At 35.3% G+C, this 20,695-nt stretch overlaps 1 protein-coding gene and 2 pseudogenes across 2 annotated transcripts; 2 read left to right on the plus strand and 1 right to left on the minus strand.

The window, feature by feature from the left end:
* The first annotated feature begins 7,509 nt into the window (after positions 1–7,509).
* Positions 7,510–9,349, plus strand: LOC143601882 (F-box/kelch-repeat protein At1g57790-like; annotated as a pseudogene).
* A 2,365-nt stretch (positions 9,350–11,714) lies between these two features.
* Positions 11,715–13,412, minus strand: LOC143601884 (F-box/FBD/LRR-repeat protein At1g13570-like). Its single transcript, XM_077079164.1, has 4 exons — positions 12,455–13,412; positions 12,279–12,380; positions 12,013–12,165; positions 11,715–11,927 (listed from the first exon to the last, which is right to left on the minus strand). The coding sequence occupies exons 1-4, from the start codon at positions 13,055–13,057 to the stop codon at positions 11,715–11,717; spliced, it is 1,071 nt and encodes a 356-aa protein (XP_076935279.1). The 5' UTR covers positions 13,058–13,412.
* A 2,487-nt stretch (positions 13,413–15,899) lies between these two features.
* Positions 15,900–20,695, plus strand: LOC143601885 (protein SUPPRESSOR OF K(+) TRANSPORT GROWTH DEFECT 1-like; annotated as a pseudogene). The gene is made up of 8 exons (XR_013147743.1): positions 15,900–16,323; positions 17,344–17,449; positions 19,377–19,572; positions 19,673–19,742; positions 19,820–19,893; positions 20,099–20,209; positions 20,291–20,446; positions 20,565–20,695. The product of XR_013147743.1 is annotated as a protein SUPPRESSOR OF K(+) TRANSPORT GROWTH DEFECT 1-like (transcript).

Below are 20,695 nucleotides of genomic sequence, written 5' to 3' on the forward strand. Positions count from 1 at the left end.
AATAAAAGAGTAAGGGGGCGGGCGTGAGAAACTCACCTTGAGAAAATCTTGGAATAATAAGTGAAGATGCATTAAAGGAACCAAAGCGGTCGAACCTCACAAAATTAAAATGGATAAAACACTTAAGGACGAACGAGCAGTACTTCGACTATACGTAAGGTGTCAGGGTATGGAACATCGAACTCTAGAGTGGTATCGGGACTTCAACTCGGTGGCACGAACTTCGAGAAGTGAAAGTGGATTGGTGTTTTTTATGCCACAATTGAGGAGCCTATGTTCACTATTTATAGCCCTCCTCGGTCAGACCGTCACTCACCACCATGCGACATGTGTCATTCTTGATGATGAGTCGTGCCATAAGGTGTTGACATTTGGCATTCATATTGATTAGTCACTAGCCACATGTCATTTTGTGAGGGTATGAGTTGTTATGTGTTGACACATGTCCTTTTATGTTGCCACCATGTGACATGTGTCTTTTCATAGTGATGAGTCATAGGACACGTGTCGCTTTCATATATCTTATCTAAATGACAACTAGCCCTCAACTTACTAAATTGATAAAACTAGTATGGATATTTTATTAATGATGAATGATAAATAAGAATACACTGAAACGACAAAGCGGGTCGGTATACCGAATGCAAATACAAATACATAAGAATTGACGAATATCAGAGAAACAAAATCAAGGAGGAAATCCACCATTGTGGTAAAAAAAACCCTTGAGTAAGGTCTAAAAGATTGCTACATAAAAAAAAATCTCTTTGATTCAAAGAAAAACACAAAAATACTATGTGTTTAGTTCAATAGTATACTTTATGTTATGTATATATGATTTATTTATTTTTTTTTGAACGGGGGCCAAATTGTAAGAGTTAATCATTCGAGGGTTGGAAAATTTATTTTTTCAAAACGGGGGGGGGGGGGGGGGGCTTGGTTACATTACATTCTTTGTAATGGCGGGGAGTTTTGAAAACATAGGGGTGCTAGGTAGTGTTCAGAGATTGCAAGAACTTTTGCAAGTATGAGATACCGCACCTCCATTTGTAATGGCGGGAGTCTGAAAAAGTTATCTCAAAATGGGGGGGGGTGTTCTGAAAAAGGTGGAGGAGACTTTGCATACGTTAGGAACTAGTGTTTTTGAACTCCCCATACGCTTTAACCGTGCCTTCTTTAATTTTTTTTCTCTGTAAAACCAACTACCTAATGCAACATTTAATTTTAATTTTCATGCAATATACCTAACACACATTATAAAATCACATGTATTATTTCTTTTATTTCATTAACCATTTGCAAATTCAATCAAAACAAAAAAGAATGCATTATTATGGTCCCAATAGGCATTAACCATAAAAATACGTTGGCTGTCTACAATCGATCTTGAGCGATTTAACAAGATTCAACGAGGGCGGTATTTTTTTTAAATCGAATATTATTGAAATAAAGATTAGAAAAACTTATTTGATGAACGATTTAACATCATTCAAACTCCCCGCCATAACAAATGAAGGGGAGTTACCTTTTGCAATCCCCACCATTATAAATGGAGGGGAGATACCTCATACCTGCAAAAGTTCTTGCAAACTCTAAACACTACCTGACACCACTATGTTTTCAAAACTCTCCGCTATTACAAAGGGAGGTAACCCACTTATGAAGAAAGTATAAATTCCAACCACCAAGTGATTAACTCTTGTAATTTGGACTAGGGATGAATGTGGGACAGTACCCGTATTCGTACCCGTACTTATACCCGATCGTATTCGTACCAAAAATCAATAAAAATACGTATCAATACTCGTACCAATTTTTTCGGTATGGTACGGGTACGGGTATTTCGGTACAATACCCGTTTTTGTACCACTTGCTTTTTTATTTCCAAATTTTCGACGATCTTGAAATCGGTACCGGTACGAGTAACAAATAACCTGAATTAGTCATGTAAGGCCAATTTTAGTGACTTACGATATCAAATTAGGAAACACATTATATATTTACGGTCAAGTTAATAATTTATGTTGGCAAGAACACCGAACACGAAACGAGAGCTTCGGGTTCGCGCATTTAGCTACAACGGGAGATCTTCTAGTTTATTTGTATTGTTTAGCTATAAATAGGGCAATTGTTGTCATATTTATGTGTGTGTTGTATGATGTAAATCACCACTCAAGGGGAGCTCACCTTGGATGGGTCGGTTCTTCGTTTATTATATAAATCTTTTAATCGATTACAGAGTCGTTCACTATACTTATTATCTTTATATTTTTGTCCGATCGTTTGATTTACCGTACCCGTCTCGAAATTTGTATCAAGTGCAAATCCGTTAGGTGGTCGTTTTGGGACCTACAATTGGTATCAGAGCGGGTCGAATCTTATGATTCAACTTTGCTCTTGATATTCGAGTTCTATTTCCGCTATTACCCGAACCGAGACGTTAAAGAACCATTGAAGTTTTGGAAATAAAGTTTGATGATCTTGGAAATAAAGTGAGAAATAAGCGTGTTTAAAGCATTCTCCATGTAGATCCAGATGTTTTGGTTCTACAAGTGCTGGATCCGGCGTTTCGGAACCGTATTATGGCGGTAGTGGTGGTGGCTCTATTATTCCGGCATTCGAGTTTTCCGGCAGTGGTTTCCAACGGCTGTTCATGAAAGAAAGAAAGAAAGAAGAGAGGGAGGCGGTAGTGGTTGAATCTGATGGCGGAAGCGACAACATCAACGGCACATAGCGAATATTGGCCGGATTCTTTTTCCGGCGACTGTTATGGCCTAAGCGGCGGCGACGACGATATCGTAGTGGTGGCCGCGACTTTCCGGTGGGCAGAACACGTTTTTTTGGCGAACGAGCTGAACACCGTCGTAAACACTAATAAGATTTCGCTATATATATATATATATGTGTGTTTAAGTTCAAGAAAGAAATGAAATTACTGCGAGAAATGAATATGAGCCACTAGTTTTATTTTAGGTTTTAAAAGTTTAAATATAAATGAAAAAGATATAAATGCAACAATAAATGCACACTCTCTCTCCAATTAATACAACTGATATAACCATAATAAATCTCTCTCTAATTAATATATATCTACATAATTTAACTAAAATAATTAAAAAGATAAAACACTAATTTAGTTTTCATGAATAATAAAAAAATGCCATACAAATGTGTTTGTTAAATATAAACAATATATATATAACCTACACAAAATTATATAACCTACACTTGTTTTGAGCAATAAAAACGTACAATATACAAAAAAGCATACAACTTACATATTAAATTCGACATCAACAATTATATAAACTACACAAATATACACATATCCTACACGTGTGTAGGTTATATGTTTTTCGTGTGTAGGTTATGTTTTCTTATTCTTAGAAAAAGTGTGGGTTGTATGTTATTGTGTAGGTTGTATATTTCACATTTAATGCAAACATATATAAGATAGGTTTTTGTATTATTCATCACAATGTAACTATGTGTTGATGGATATTGATAAGTTGAGTTGGAAGAAATTGCTTTTAAATAGAATTTTTTTTAATGTATGAATAAATTGTATTTGTGTAGGATAAAGTTTTAATGTGTAGGTTATATGTTTTCATGTGCATGTGTATTTTATTGATGATTTATTTTGTGTGTATGTTATATGTTTTCTTATTCTCAGAACAAGTGTAGGCTATATATTTTTATGTATGTTGTATTTTTTTTGTTGATATTTAATGTAACACATGTAAAATAGTTGTTTATATTATTTATCATAATGTAACTACGTGTTGATGGATATTTATATATTGAGTTGGAAGAAATTTGGATATAAAGAAATTTTAACGTATGAATAATTTGTACTTGTGTAGGATAAAAATTTGGATAGAAAATAAATGAATTCTTAATATTTTCAAATTATAATAATTTGATTAGTTATATTAATTTAATAGATATATTAATTGAAGAGAGAGATGCATTTATAGTTTCTTAATTAATATTGAAGCTTTTAAAACCTAAAATAAAACTAGTGTCTCATATTCATTTCTTGCATTTCTTGCAGTAATTTCATTTCTCTCTTGAACCATCCCATATATATATATATATATATATATATATATAAGATGGGGACGTCGGTGATTGAAGTGGTGGCCAGATTTCTTTTTCCGGCAGTCGCGGTTCCCCCGCAATGGGTGGCCAGTAAATGTTAGATCAAGATCGGTGGTGGCTACAGGTGGTTGGCGGCACAGTGGCGGCGGTGGCCGGAAACCGATTTTTCGGCGGCCGGCAACCGGAATTGCGTTCCGGCGGGGTGGCGGGTGCTACTTCTTATGTCATAAAGTGTTTGTGTTGTGCCCTAACCTAGCATTTTATGGAGTTGGGCTTGGGCTGCAGTTTGGGCCTAATTTGTTCAGATTAGGCTTGCCCAGTTTTGGGTTGAATGCATGTACCTCTTGTGGGCCTAAGCTATTAAGGGATCAATCTTTAATCTTTATGTTAGACTGCATGGATTTAGTTATAAGGCATACTTTTTGGGCTAAGAAATAATTAATATTCAGAGATGACCAAACTGAAGAAAGTCAAATTTGCTCGGGTTTTTGTCATTGTTGAACCGTGTTCAAAGCATGTTATTTCTATATTATTTTCAAGGCGTTCGAGAAGTTCGATCCGTGAGGTGAACTTTGAACAAATTGGATACGAATTTGAACTTAAAGAGGAAATAACAAGCTTTGTTCATTTAATCGTTATCCTCAGTAGTTCTTCTAAACCTATAGTGCTTGAAGATCCAAGATGGATAAAGAAGCGATAACTCCTTTATGAATGAATTAGGTGGATCATACCTTTAGGGGGTGATTGAAGAGACTTCGGCTTTATCGGGTTGATTCGTGAAGATGCGAGACACGGTTCAACAAAGTTTTTTGATATCATAAGTCAAGGGGATGATTGTAAGGCCAATTTTAGTGACTTACGATATCAAATTACGAAACCCATTATATATTTACGCTCAAGTTAATAATTTATCTCAGCAAGAACACCGAACACGAAACGAGAGCTTCAGGAACGCGCGTTTAGCTACAACGGGAGATCTTCTACTTTATTTGTATTGTTTAGCTATAAATAGGGCAATTGTTGTCATATTTATGTGTGTGTTGTATGATGTAAATCACCACCCAATGGGAGCTCACCTTGGGTGGGTTGGTTCTTCGTTTATTATATAAATCTTTTAACCGATTACGGATTCGTTCACTATACTTAGGGTCTGTTTGGTACATGGTAATGGAATGGACGACGGAATGGAATGGACGTGGTAATGGAATGGACAAAGGAATGTAATAGGTTATTACCATTCTAATGAAATGTTTGGTTACCACATGGGAATGAAATGAATCATTACTTTGTATTGTTGGTAGGTAAGAAAAAAAATAAAATTAAAATGGTAGTGAGTGGTGGTGGTGGGAGCGGTGGTGGTAACGGTGGAGGTGGTGGTGGCGGTAACAATGGAGGCGGTGGTTGGCAGCGATGACGGTGTGCGGCGTGTGTGATGGTGGGGCGATGATTGATGGAAGTGGCGGCTGGCTGGAGATGGTGGGTGGTTGGCACTGTTGGCGATGGTTTGTGAAGATGGGTGATAGTGGCGGAGGATGCCGATGGTGGTGACTGGTGGCAGTGGCGGCGGTGGTGGGCAGCGGTGAAGGTGGGCAGCATGTGTGATTGTGGGGGTGATGGTTGATATATGCCGCGGGCGGCTGGCGGTGCTGAGTGGTTGCCACCGATGGTGATGGTTGGTGGCGGCGGTGGACGGCGATGGTGGTGGCCGGTGGCAGTGGCGGCGGTGGTGGGTATTGATGTTGGGTGGTGGTGTTGTTGGGAGGGTGGTGGAGGTTATGTAGGGTGAAGGAGGGAATGGAATGGACGATGGAATGAAATTGAGGTATTTTAAAGGGAATGGAATGGACTAGGTAATGGGTCATTTCATTCCTTTGGTCAACTAAACACACTATTTTCCATTCCCTCACAATGGGTCATTCCATTTTGTCATTCATTCCTACATACCAAACGCTACCTTATTATCTTTATATTTTATATTTTTGTTCGATCTTTTGATTACCGCACCCGTCTCGAAATTTGTATCAAGTGCAAATCCGTTTGGTGGTCGTTTTGGGACCTACAAGTCCGAGTGTCGGTACTTGCTCATGTACGTGGCGGGTACCAAATTAGTACAAGTACCAAATTGGCCATCGATTTTATGATAAGATAGTTATGAAAAACCATAATTCGGCGCCGAATTTAAGTGATTTGTTTGTTGGTTTGAGTCTTGAATATATATTATTTAATTTTGAAGAAACGTTTGGTACTTGTTTAATAATAACATGGTTGGAGAATTTATTTTATATATTAAATATGAAGAATCTCAATCCAACCCTTATATAATCCAAACATGTACAAAATACCAAATGTATCCGTACATGTCCCGATTGTACCTGTACCAAAATTCAACAAAAATGAATACCAATACCAGTACCGAATAGGCTAAATCGGTACGGGTATTTGGGACAAAATGTTCATCTCTAATTTGGACCCCTTTCAAAATTTTTATTTATTTATTTATTTTTTTGTATATATTCATTAATTTTATGTTGTTTTGGCTTGAACCCTTAACCCAAAGACAAAGAAATTTACAATTTAACGAATGTAATTAAAATCTTTAAAGGAACCAGATTTGATTTTTTTTTAAGTGAGATTCGAATGTATATTTGGTATTACGTGTTCATTAATTCACGTTTTTGTATTGTTATTAGCATGTTTTGTTTTCATGATACAAGAATTTAGAATTCAATAATTAAGGAAAGAGAATAATATATCAAAATATGTAAAAAAAAAAAAAAAAAAAAACAATTTGATTTTTTTAGTGAGATATTTAATATACGATTGCTCTAGCCTCTAGACGTACGGCTTCGTGATTCGGCCATCGGTTGGTTTGCTTTTCCATTCTTTATACAGGTAACTAACTATGCCAAGCCCATCAGTTTGATATCCATACAAATTTGTTTTTTATGCATGATTAAGTGTGAAGATTAGAATAGTCATGTTTAAATGTCGTTTGAATTGTTATGATTGAACATATTATAGATGGAGGTGATTTCTTGCGATCAGTCAACTTCCCCGCCTGCAAGATACGAGTCGTTTATTACTCAAAACCTGAAATCTCTTGATCAACGCGGAAGCAATGAGCTCAAGGGGAGACAAATCAAAGCATGTTTCCATGGCTGGGTGATTCTCTCCAGCCATATTACCGACAGTGTCCTGTGGTCTCTTTGGAACCCAGTCACCTCTAAGTTGATCTGTCTCCCACCTTTGACTTATAAAGAAGAGGAAGAGGAAGAGGAATCTTACGAATGTTGTTTGTCATCTCCTCCTGGTGACAAAGATTCGGTTTTCGTGTTGTTATCGGACACAACTCCTAGCTTTGTATTTTGTCAACTAGACCATAAAATATAGAGATTAAAATGGACTAAGATGTCATATGCTGAACAACTCCTGAGCATGAGCGGCATAAATGGTGACCAACTTATAGAACCAACTTGTTACAATGGTAAGGTATATGCAAAGACCAATGATGTGAATTATTCATACGTCATACAGTTTGACATTGAGGTTAAAGGTACAGAAGTTGTGATAGGTCTATTGCCATTTGTGGAAACCCCTCATGCTTTATCTAGTTCTTTTCCTTCTCGTAATAGTTTTTGCGCCATAAGATCATTTTTGAAAGGATCTTGTACAGAATTGTTCTACATTGAGGTGTGTTTGTTAGATGAAACGAGAATAGGTGTGGTGAGTTTGTTTAAACTTGATATTACTGGTTTGAAGTGGGAGAAGGTAGAAGACCTCAAAGATGCTATACTTTTCCTTAAATTATCCACATGTTCCGTATTCTACAAGACTGTTGTTGCAGAGATAGGGGGTTATATTCATATTCTAGATGACATGGACAAAATAACATACTCATTCCATGTCAAAGATAGAACCATGTCTCTATCTTCAATCTCATGTACTGTACGAGAAAACCAAGCGTTGGTGTGGCCAATGCTTGAATGCGGGTATTTATTTTGCTTTATTTAAGGTACATTCTTTTTAACTTTTTAATTATAGCCAGACTTAATGTTTGTGTAGGTTTTATGTTGATCCTCGTGAATCTAAGCAACATGAAAAGGGCAAGGACACTGAGGTAGTCGTAAGACCAGCTAAGCCTGACGTGACTGAATTTGATAGCATAACGACTGAGCCACGCCTACTCAATGTTCCATTTCATATCTTGGAGAAAGTTATGGAGCACTGCGTTGGTGTTGAATACATGAAGTTTCGTGCTACATGCAAACGATGTCATTTAGCCGCACCATTGATTCAATGGAGCAACGAAACAACCTTAAGGAGATGGCAGATGTGCTGAGTAGTTTCACCATGGTTAATGGTTTTAGACACTTATCGCGGCATAATCACTTTTATAGATCCAATATGCGGCAACAAGTATTATATAAAAACACCTCGAGAACTTAAGGGTGATTGCAGGATGTTCTGTTCCAGGTTTGGTTGGTTGTTGATTCGTACTTGTACAACATCCAATCTATGCTTCTTTAACCCATTTACAAGTTATATTCGTAAACTTCCAACGCTGAATCGTTGTGGTATAGCAAGCATTTGTTTTTCAGCACCACCTACTTCCACTGAATGTATTGTTGCTGCATTTGCGAGACTGGAAGTCTACATCTACTTTGTATCTCAGGAACCATCATGGCGTAGATATGATTTGGATTCTTGCAGTAAGGATCCATATTTTTATCCCATTCCAACATTCAGTAACCGAGATGTGTATGTCTTGTGTAACAATGAAAGAATTGAAGCCGTTAGAGACATGGGCGAAAATGAATTCTCTACGGTGGTTGTTGCAGACAAAATTCCTGGAAGTTGCAGCACATCTTTGATAGAGTACTTTTTATCAGAATGTGATCAACATCTTTTTCTTGTTATTGTGGGTAAGGTTGAAGAAACAGTTGAGGTGTTCAAACTAAACCACTCTACAAAAGAGTGGGAGAAAAAATATAGTTTAGGAAAATACATGATTTATATTTCTTATGCGTCATGTATTTGCCTAGAAGCCAAATCATCAGAAATGGAGAACAAGATCTACTTTCCAAGAGTATTGCATAATAATGACACGGAGATAGTATTCTATTCTCTCGAAACTTGCAGGTTTCACACACTCGATGACAAAAATATACAAGAAAGTTTCGGTGTCAATTTATCGGATACTATTCATCATTGTTTCCCACATACATGGATTGAACCACGTTGGTCCTAAGTTATAACAGTACTAGTCTATATGCCCGTGTGACACATGGGTTGAAAAATATAAACATCGAAGAAACCGTATTTGAAACTACTTCTGGATCATTAATATTGAAGAAATATATTTTTGGACTTTCTGAACACATGAAATTTCAGTCATGAGTTTATCTACATATTATGAACTGATAGCAAAATGCATCCTGTGACCTTTAGTCTATGAATATCAACCAAAACCACTTTTCGGAAAATACTTCCAAGTTCCTCTTGAACATGATGAGTTGAACATGATGAGTTGAACTGGTACAAGACAGAATTTTAGTCCATGGGGGTTTCCATTTTTTGATTTTCAAGATTTTGAGCATAAAAGCGGAATCTCTCTCTACTAAAGAGAGATTTGGAAAAAAATTCCCTTAAACCGTGTAGTTTATCTCATCTAGAGGTGCACAAACCAGTTTAAAATCCTAAACATGTGAGGGTTAAAACCGGTTCGGTCAACAAAAGTCTAAAACCTGTTTATGATCTGTTTTGGTTGGGGTTGAACCCAGTTTCTTGACTAGGTTACGCTCGGTTTTATACCGGTTTTGGCAAGCTATAGACCAATTTTGGCTGGTTTTGGTTCGGTTAACCAGTTTTAGTGGAAAGAAATACAAACCGGTTCCGAACCTATGGTTTCAATAGATTCTAAACCAGTTTTTACATAATCGCATTCATATCGATACGGTTTCAGTTCAATTTACGGGTTTGTTCGAACATGATAGCCACGTCTAATATCTTATATCTACCACATAATGGCCTCATGATAAGACAACTATATAATCAATATACGCCTTCTATGAGTGAGAGTGGGGTTAAAATAAGAAGTGAAGTGTGTCTAAAAAGTGTAAGAAGTAATCTGGTGCGTTAGATATGTTGATCCGACAGTGGATATGAAAAGTGTGCTTATTGTGCGGTGTGTTTTATTTTAGCTACGGTGTGCTTATTGTGCGGTGTGTTTTATTAGATTTAATAGTGAAAACAAACTTTTTACACTTTTCAGGAAAAATCTGTTTCTTATTATAACCTTGCTCCTGTGAGGGAAACAAAGAAAAGAAACACACCCTGAGAAATGTGAGTTTAGCTTTTAGGTTTAGATTTATTTATTTACTTTTAAAGGTTTTTTTTTGGTTGGGGGGGGGGGGGGCACACTGAAAAATGCGAAATGTAAAAAGATCAAATAATACAAAGAAAACACCATAAATTAGATGGATGACTATAAATCTTTCACATTCTTCTCTTTTTTAGAAAATTACTAGGATTTAAGACCCGTGCTTCATGGTGGGACCGTTAAATCGAAAAAAAAAAACAAGTGCTAAACCATAAGCTCACTGCAAGTCGACGCGAAGTCAGTCTGTATCAAGTTACGACATCGAAACTAAACAAAATAAATAAACATTTCAATACCAAAAATAGAACAAATTATCATATACAGAACCAAAAAAACCCAACGCGTTACAGTTGCGATCAACACAAAGTCAATTAGTAAGTGGTACCAACACAAATTCCTAAACATGAATTAGTAAGTTAAAAAAATATCTTAAAAGTGATGTATCAAACGTTGAAACGCAAATATAAAACCATGCGACAATGATATATTTTAAAATCATGAAAAAAGTTTCGGTTTTTGTAAAGACAAACTATAAAATATATGAAAACAAAGTTTAAGAAAATCGTTTAACTAACAAACAAAACATGTAAAACCGATATTGCCCACGTTTAGTGTTTAAAAATATAGTTTGTCAAATATTTCAATTAGTTGAAATAAATATCATCATTTTATTTATGAAATAATAGCTAGTGATTTTGTAGGTATAATTAATAGATTAAAAAAATGAATAGTAAAATGAATAGGAACTTTGTGTGAAAAATTGAATCCACCTTTTAATATATATATTAATTTATCAATAATTTGACACAATGAAACATCATGTCTATTTTAATACTATTCTCAAATGTATCACCTTAATATAAATTTTAAAAATGTAGGTACTGCTAAATACCAACATATCGATCTCTACCGGTTGTAGGTATTGCCAAATCTTGATAAATTACCGGACCAACACATACGGAATACTGATCTAGTGGTTTTTCTAGAAAGTGGTTGTAATTACGTGGGGTAAAACATGTATGTGAAGGGCAATGACATCATATTTGTTGTTGCCGCAAACAATTGAAACCTTACTGCCAAAATATATGAAAGCACACTAAAATCTTTCTTAATATGGTTTACAATGATTTCAAACTAAATTGCATTTAAAAGACGATATGAACTAGTTTTTTCTTTCCACAAGAATTTCTACCACTGGTGATGCACGTTGGGATGATAAAATAAGTCCTGAGACCTACTTCTCGTCATCATCGTCAATGTCCTTCCATAACGATATTTTGGCCTTCTTTAGCACCGGTGACGTGGCCAAGATAAACTTCACAAAATCCAACTCAAGTTTCTCACTGTTCAAATTAAAAATCTCGAATTTGTTCAGACGTGGCAACCAAATATCCGAGTGATCTTCACGTGTAAGAGAGTGTTTCTCACAATCAACTTGGTCAGAAACCTACTAAAAAGTGTTTTAGAATTTACTCGTATGAATGTATTCTACATAATAACAAAAGGTAAAAATTCTACAAAGTGTTGTCTACCTTTAGCTTAAGTTTTTCCAAGTTTGGGGAGCTCCTAATCAAAAGAAGAATGAAAGATAACCCATATTGGAGATCCGTGCCATTAATGTATAAGTATTTGAGGTGGACTAGTGCACTTGGAAGCACGCGTGGAACTCCATTTTGAGCACAACACTTGAAACATAGTGAAAAAAAAAAATACTGAGTATGTGAAAGAAGAAATAAAGAAATAAACTAAATGTTCATGAAAGTGTTAAATAGTAATAACAAGTAGATGATATAATTACCTTCATCGCCGTAAGCCAAACACACAAATTTTCAACCACAGGTAAACACTCAAATAGATTTGTAATGGTGGAATTACCAATATCTTGAATATCGTCGGTATACTACACCAACACACAATATTGAGGTAAGTAATGAAAGTTGTGAGGATCAATACTATAATTATACAAGAACTTACCAAAGTCAAGCTCTTAAGTAATGAACAATTGGACAGGAAATGAACAAGCGTGCTTGTAGTGGTGGTTGCATCTTCCAAAAATAAGCTTGTGATGTAATAAGATCCTTTGAATGTTGGTCGATGGTCAAGCTCACAGCAACCGAGATATAGGTCTGTTAAGTGACCAAACATGAAGAAAGATGAGGGTAACCTATACCCAGCCACGTCAAGTTTTAATTTTTTGACATCCTTGTTCCTTGATAAATAAGATATTATATGGTCTATTTCAACACACGTCTTATCCGGTAGCATGGAGAGAGTAAACTCATCTATTGGACCCTCATGTTTTAACAGAACTTGATATATAGCATAGAAAAATTTACACCTCTTGGTCATCCCTTTCCTTTGACTTTCTATGCCGTCAAACGTTTCCTCAAGAGTAGACAACTCATCCCCATAAGACGATACCTGAAACGCGTCCTCGTGAAACGCGAGTTTAGGAATTTTGGTCCAGTGGTACCTCCATTCCTTAGACAAGATACTTGTCCTTGCCGCCTCTTGAATCGGCAAAAGACATAAGATGCTTTCTATTATAATTGGAGGAAGCTTGTTGATCATGTCCATCACTATCAAAATTCTTTCGGTATTATTGTTTAATTGATAGCAAATTATACTGCAATATTAACAACCGTGAAATCCAATACATGACCAGCCCATACACAAAATAAAACCATCAACCATAGTACATAATAGTTTTATTTTGAAATAACACGAGTGATAAATGCTAAAACTAAACATAAGAGTTGTCAATTGATCAAACATGAAGCATATATAAACATTTCATATTGATTTTCGAGCACAAAGACGAACATAAGGAAATGATATAAGGAATAGAAAATAGACCCTTCCAACTCAATCAAACCACACATTCATATGAACCAAAAAGTGAAGTGACAAATAGAGTAATCTAGTGACAAACGATGAGAAATTTATAGATTTAAACACATAATAATTGATAAAAGGAATAGCCCATAATTTATTCAAAAAATTAACCCTAATCCACAATCAACAATGTAATTTGGGGTAACCAATGACTATTCTGTCACAACACTACGGGTGGGTTTATCAAGTTTCCAGCTTTTAGTCGCTTATTTAATCCACATTGTATCACAGCTAAGTATTTAAAGTAAACCACATAGTCTATCAATATTATTATTATTTTTTTGTGGAGGCATTACAACAAACACCTTGTAGGCATAAATTATTTAGCTCACATAAACACAAGTTTCAAAAGCTACAAGAAATGGTGTTAAATTCTTCACCAATTTCTGGGTTCACAACACACACTTGGTTCTTTGATTTTGAGTTTTGACTAAAAGCTAGACCTAAACCCCTTTTGACCCTTTTTAATTGATCTTCCATCAATTGACAAAACTAACCCCTCTAGTTCTTTTTAGTTTTGTAAAACAAATAAACGTAACTTTTGTTACTTGTACTTAACCCATCAACTTTAACATTCTTCCAATCACTTTTATCCTTTCTTATATAAATCTTTCAACTTATATTTTGTATTACAAATAGGCATGTAGAAATATTTAAGACAATACACACATGTGTGGTTCGTGTAACTCAATTACTTATCATTATTATTATTATTATTAACGAAACCAACATACAAAATAAATCTAAATCTTGCAAGTATCGCTAAATCTTGATAAATTATTGGGACTAGTACATATCAATGTGTACTGGTTATGTTAAATCATCCTTAGCCATGAAACATAACGTGCAAAGATAGGGGGAGGAGTGATATTACTAGTGTTATAAACAAGCCAAATTATGAACTACTAGATAAGTTAAGATTCGCTTATTTATAGCTTTAGCCGTCTTAGAATCCTAAATCTTTTATATAATTATGATCTTTAATTAATAGTCATTATATTTCAAACTTTTCAAATTTTTGTTTCTACTTTTTATTTCTTATTTATATTTTGAATTCTTATTTGATATGTTATTTTATATGACATACCATACCATTAGGTTTAGCTCCAATATTATAACAAAAGTAATTGATGTTGATCGAATTTATTGTTAAAAACAACTTTATTTTTTAAATTTAGTACCGATACTCTGTCTCCATTATCTTAAACATGTAAATATTTTAGTATTATTCATTCCACTTCCCAAAAGTCTTTAAGAGGGTGTTTGGCTGAGCTTATTTTTCTTGCTTTTTGCTTTTTGGAGGGGCAAAATGTCCAAAATGCCCCTCCAGAAACACCTAAAAGCATCAAATTGAAGCTTTTTTGCTTTTTGAAAGGGCATTTTGGACATTTTGCCCATCCAAAAACAAAACCATATCACCATATTCCGTCATTCAACCCCCCGATCACCATCTTCTTCTTCTTCTTCGGGTGTGTTTGGCCTAGCTTTTATTTTCTAGCTTATTGTCACAGAGTTATTTCTTTGACTCACGTGCGGCCTTAGAACTTGGTCTAAGTAAGCCTTGAAGGTTAGCTTTGTAGTGTTTTGGCAGCGGAAGTCTTTAGTAAAGTATGTTATCTTGCAATGTTGCAAGTAATGATGCTTGTGTTTAAACAAGAGTGTGATACTTGTAATACTTGATACAAGTATACAAGTAAAGAGTTTATATTATTAGAAGTGTAGGTTACAAGTGCTTATGAGTACAAGAGCTTGGGTATATCTCATATGAGACCCCATAACACCTATTTATACTAGTTCCCTATGTCTAGTAACTTCTAAGTCTAGAGAGTTATATCAAAATATCTAGCTCTAGGTAGATCTTGATCCCTCTTGAAGCTTTTTTGATGTCCTACAAGTGTCTTGGTTCTTCCAGACTGATGTAGTATGTACCGGGCTGTTCCGGAGAGTTCCGGAGAGTGCCGGGCTGTTCCAGAGAGGATCAGGCTGTTCCGGATTGTTCCAGCGAATACCGGGTTGTTCCGGGGTGTACCGAGCTGTTCCGGATTGTTCCGGCGAATACTGGGTTGTTCTTGAAACTTCCAGGTGGTTCCAGAATCTTCTAGGCAGCTCTAGTTTGTCCCGGAATGATCCGAATGTCGCGAAAAATGTTGTGTACTTTGGCGGTGCGTGACATTATGCTTATATTTTAAGATGGCTTATAGCTTGTTTTCTATTATTTGATAAGCTATTTTTAAGTGTTTAGATTAGCTTATATTCTACAAGTTGATTATTCGTCTTAATAAGTTGTTAAATTCACCATTCTTTGATTTGTTACCGTAATAAATTGCTACAATATTATTAATCCACCATCATTTGAGGGCAAATGAGTAATTTACCCCCTTAAACAAATAAACCTTTTTAAATAAATTAAAAAAACATTTCTACAAATTAGCATAAACTAAAAAAGCTAAACCAAACAACAAAAAGCTTTGAAAGAAAGCTAGGCCAAACACCCCTTCTTCATCAAATCAATCAAACCCAAACCCTAATTCCCACTAACACACCATGTACAGTAACTTCAAAGAACAAGCCATCGAATACGTAAAACAAGCCGTACACCACGACAATGCCGGCAACTACACCCAAGCTTTTCCCTTATACATGAACGCCTTAGACTACTTCAAGGCCCACCTCAAGTACGAGAAGAACCCCACAAATTCACCGAGTATTTTCTCCGTGCGGAGGAGATTCGGGCGGTGGTGGGTGTGGTCCGCCGGCTAACGGCGGTGATGCGGCGGCGAAGGTGGATAAGTGGGTGGTGGTGGGGAGGAGAATATGAAGCTGAGGAGCGGATTGAGTTCCGAGATTGTAAGGGAGAGGCCGAATGTCGAGTGGAGTGATGTTGCGGGACTCGACAGAGCGAAACAGGCGTTGAAGGAGGCGGTTGTTTTGCCCGCAGTTTTTTACTGGTTAGTGGTGCTAATTGATGTTGTCGTTATGGTGTTAATAGGTTTAAAAGTTTGAGCTTTAGGTTCTTGATACTAAATTAGTGAGCTAAGTGCTATGTAGTTTTGTCTCAAATTAAGGGTTAAGGGTGTGCACGGTTTGGTTTGGGTTGTGTCGGTTTTGAGCTAAAACCGAAACAAAAACTGAAACTTTGGTATTTGAAGTTTTAAAAACTGTTTGGTTTCAGTTCTTAGAGGTTATGAAGATTAATAATTAGCTCATTAGTTTTCGGTCAATTATCTATGGTGTTGTCAGGTTAAAACCTGAAAAGGTTTAAACTTTAGTTTCTTAGTTCAAATTGGTGAGCTAAGTGTTATGTAGTTTTGTCCTAAATCAAGGGTTAACGGTGTGCACGGTTCAGTTTTGGGGGGGGGGTAGTAGAAACTTTCCAGCAATTCAGTCATTGATTACCATAATCCTAAAAGTTGCTAAGCTTAAAGATTTTTTGTCGAAAGTGTTGACCATTATGCAGTTGACCAATATTTAAACAAATTGGACCATCAATTGAGCTATGGATTTGAGTATTTAAAGAATTTAGGCCATCGCTTGCACAAATTTGACCAGAGAATATCTTATATTTTTGTCTTTACTGTTTAAAAAATTACAATTTAAAATATTATCTATATATAACATTAGTATTCTTATAACAGCGAATACCTCGCACATGTGGTGTGCGCTCATCTCAATGCGTACCCTGCATCTGCTTTTTGGGTTCAAAATGCATTGGAGTGGCACACGCTTTTTAAAACCAAGCTTGTATCAACATAAATATACCATATGTATATGTTATATTTGATTGGTACCATGCACGATAAATATGATGATAATATCTTATATTTTAGTGTTTAAAAGCTCTTTATTTAAGATAGCTAGGTTAACTTTTAGGAGGAATAACTACATACAGATGGCTTATTGTTATTAATTTCAGTTATAACACATGTTTTAAGTTGATGCCTGATAATTTGTTTTGACTTTTGTGGTAGGTAAAAGGCAACCTTGGAGAGCTTTTCTTTTATATGGTCCACCTGGCACAGGAAAGTCATACTTAGCAAAGGCCGTTGCCACAGAAGCAGACTCGACGTTTTTCAGGTGTTAATTCTGAATAAGTATCGATTAATTAACTGAGTTCACATCATTAGAATTGTTTGTTCATACAAATTGCCGGCAACTGTGGTTAGTAATTTCAAACTTTAGACTAGTTATACATACATGCATTCATTCTTATGTATTGATAAACATATATATGCATATATGTACATATATATAGTATATATCTGTATGAGTCTATATATGCATGTATATACATGTATTTTTATTTGTTTAGTTTCATAGTGTTTCAGTTATGGATTTAAGTTACAGTTCAGGCTCATAATTTTTGTAGTATATATCTGTATGAGTCTATATATGCATGTATATATAGACTACAAAGGCAGTAAGCTTATGTGCATGAGAAATTTTGTTTTTTATAATTTTCTGGACTTAATATAGGCAGTTTGACTCATAGAAGAAAGGATATAGATCGAGTCGTAGGTGTCAACTGTAACATGAGAATCAAAAGCACACTTCACTGCCTTCATGGTGCTGGTGGTTATCTCTTATTTATCAGGTATTCAACTTTAACTGAACAAAAAGGACAATGATTTTAAAATGACGACACAAGAGACATCAAAAGGCTAAAATATGTGACTTAAAGTTAAGGACGATGTATCATAAGGACTTGAAGAATTAAGCATGCCAAGCACACAGAATCTAAAGACTGCTTTAGGTTTTTAACTACTGATAATTGTGTTATAAAAAAATATATGATATATACTTGCACAGTATTTTTTAGGCTTGAGATTAAAGTATACTGGAATGGCTTAAAAACAACACTAAGAGATGTAGATGAATTGGTGTCTGCTAAAGGCTAAAGGAGAAGATTTTTAACCCATTTACCCGTAACTTGATCGATTTGGTTTATGTTTTTTTATCTTTAGTTAATGGTTCTAGTGGATTAAGTTAGTTTTTTTTTTAACTACAAAGGATAGGTGTCAAACGTTTAGAATTAATCACTAAATCTCCAAAGTTAACTTATTGGGTTGGGTTGACCTGATCGTTTGATCTACAGATAAAGTCACCATTTTGACCTTTTATTCTACCTGCCAGACCTACCTACTTTTTCCACCTCTTAGGGCTGAGACTAGAGATTTTAAACATACAAACAATTGTGAATGTTTTTTAGACTTAAAAATATTTTGTATATACTTTTACAGACCTTACATGTTGTGATACTTTACTCGCGTAACTTTTATGCAACCCTAGTTTCCAGCTGCTGTTGCAACTATGCAAGCTTTACTAGAAATCCATGTTTGTTAATATTTTCATGAAGTGAGTGTTCAATATATGTAGTTTATATATATTAGGATTTCTCCAAAGGCTTCAAGCCTTCAAGATATCCCCTGCACTGGAATTGTTGCCAGTAACATAGTGCATAAGTTTGTTATGCATTTATGCATTTCAAGTGAAGCAGCTTCTAGCTTGTTCTTATTTTGCAATTATGGATTTAATGCCTTTTCTGATTGATAATTATTGACAAATGCATACATACACTACACTATTGACATATAACTTAATGCTCAATAAAATATGATAATGGCAATCTTGACCCATATTCTTATGAATGTGGGCTGAATGGCTGATTTGGTTAACGGGGTCAATTGAGTTTAGTAACAAATTAGCTAAAAGGGGAATGTGCCAAATGCGTGGTTGAAAGTCGTCCGAAGTCCATTTTTCATTCATAGTATTGTCTGAATGGTGTTATCTAATGATGTGGATTATTTTTTTTAATCAATTTGATTTCTTAACTTTTTGTTGACATATTAAATGTATGAATAAATTTAAAAAGAAATGGACCATTAAGTTGTAGTTCTGACCTCCAATCTGGCATAAAGATTATTTGATTATGGATACATTTTGGTTTCTTTTTCATGGACTTATGCAAATAAGTTGTCAAGTGCCAACTGGTGCTTTCTTGCAGTGAATCTTCAGATCTTGTTTCAAAGTGGATGGGTGAAAGTGAAAAGCTGGTTTCAAATCTTTTTCAAATGGCACGTGAAAGTGCACCTTCTATCATTTTTATTGATGAGATTGACTCTCTCAGTGGTCAACGTGGGGAAGGCAATGAGAGTGAAGCTTCTAGGCGTATCAAAACCGAAATCCTTGTTCAGATGCAGGTGATTAATCATTCTTAAAACCCCAAAAAATAAAAATAAATTAATACTAATCAACACTGATGTGAAGTAATGAAAAGTTTCCAACTTTTGTTTCTTTCAGGGTGTAGGACACAATGATGATAAAGTTCTTGTACTTGCAGCAACGAATACACCCTACTCTCTGGATCAGGTCTTTTTAAATATTAATAACTCACATTAATTATTAAAATTTTTATCTCTCAAACTATTTTTAAATTACTGTTACAAACTATCCGTTGGCGTTTTGACAAGCGTATATACATTCCACTCCCAGATATGAAGGCGCGACAACATATTTTTAAGGTAATGAATGGCTTGTAGAAATATATTCAATTTTTCGTCTTGTTTTATAAATATTTGTTTAATATAAAATAGTTTTCCTTGAAATTTGGATTCTAATATTTCAATGGTCACCCTGAGTATAGACAATTGGCCAAAATGATCACCTGTATTTGCAAGTATATGAAAAGTGAAAACATTGTATATTAATATGCTAGTTAATTTGCAGGTGCATTTAGGAGATACTCCAAATAACTTAACCGAAAGTGACTTTGAAGCGTTGGCTCGTAAGACTGAAGGATTTTCTGGTTCTGATTGTTTGTGTAAGTGTAGACTTTAGGTTTACTGCGAATATTCCAATATAACATTTTGTTATACGTATCCTCTCTGCCAAATCTAATAATATTTATGGATTTTGTAGGTTAAGGATGTTTTATTTGAGCCTGTACGTAAAACTCAGGACGCCATGTCTTTTGTTAACACACATGACGGTTTGTGGGTCCCATGTGGTGCAAAACAACGTGGGGCTGTCCAAACGACCATGCAGGAACTTGCAGCAAAAGGGTTTGCTGCAAAGGTAACTTTTCTTTTTTGGATCAAAATTGTTCAAATAATCAAATAATTGGTAGTTGTTTGAGCGTTTGGAGAATTTTGATTATTCAAAATTTTTAATAATTAAATGAAACTTATTGCAGATTAGTCCACCGCCTATCATGCGAGCCGACTTTGACAAGGTTCTTGCAAGGCAGAGGCCAACTGTGAGCAGAAGTGACCTCGAGGTTCACGAGAGATTCACAAAAGAATTCGGGGAAGAAGGTTAAAAGAA

The sequence above is a fragment of the Bidens hawaiensis genome, unplaced genomic scaffold (genome assembly GCF_021521415.1).
Source record: "Bidens hawaiensis isolate Kalapana, Puna unplaced genomic scaffold, B.hawaiensis_p1.1 tig00057499_1, whole genome shotgun sequence".
Lineage (NCBI taxonomy): Eukaryota > Viridiplantae > Streptophyta > Magnoliopsida > Asterales > Asteraceae > Bidens > Bidens hawaiensis.

Excerpts from the sequence above, each read along its gene's own strand:
- LOC143601884 (XM_077079164.1), bottom strand. The coding sequence starts at position 13,057 with ATGGACATGATCAACAAGCTTCCTCCAATTATAATAGAAAGCATCTTA. Across the intron at positions 12,166-12,278 it reads TTTGGCTTACGGCGATGAAG|TGTTGTGCTCAAAATGGAGT; the intron begins GTAATTATATCA and ends CTATGTTTCAAG. Across the intron at positions 11,928-12,012 it reads TGGAAAAACTTAAGCTAAAG|GTTTCTGACCAAGTTGATTG; the intron begins GTAGACAACACT and ends ACTTTTTAGTAG.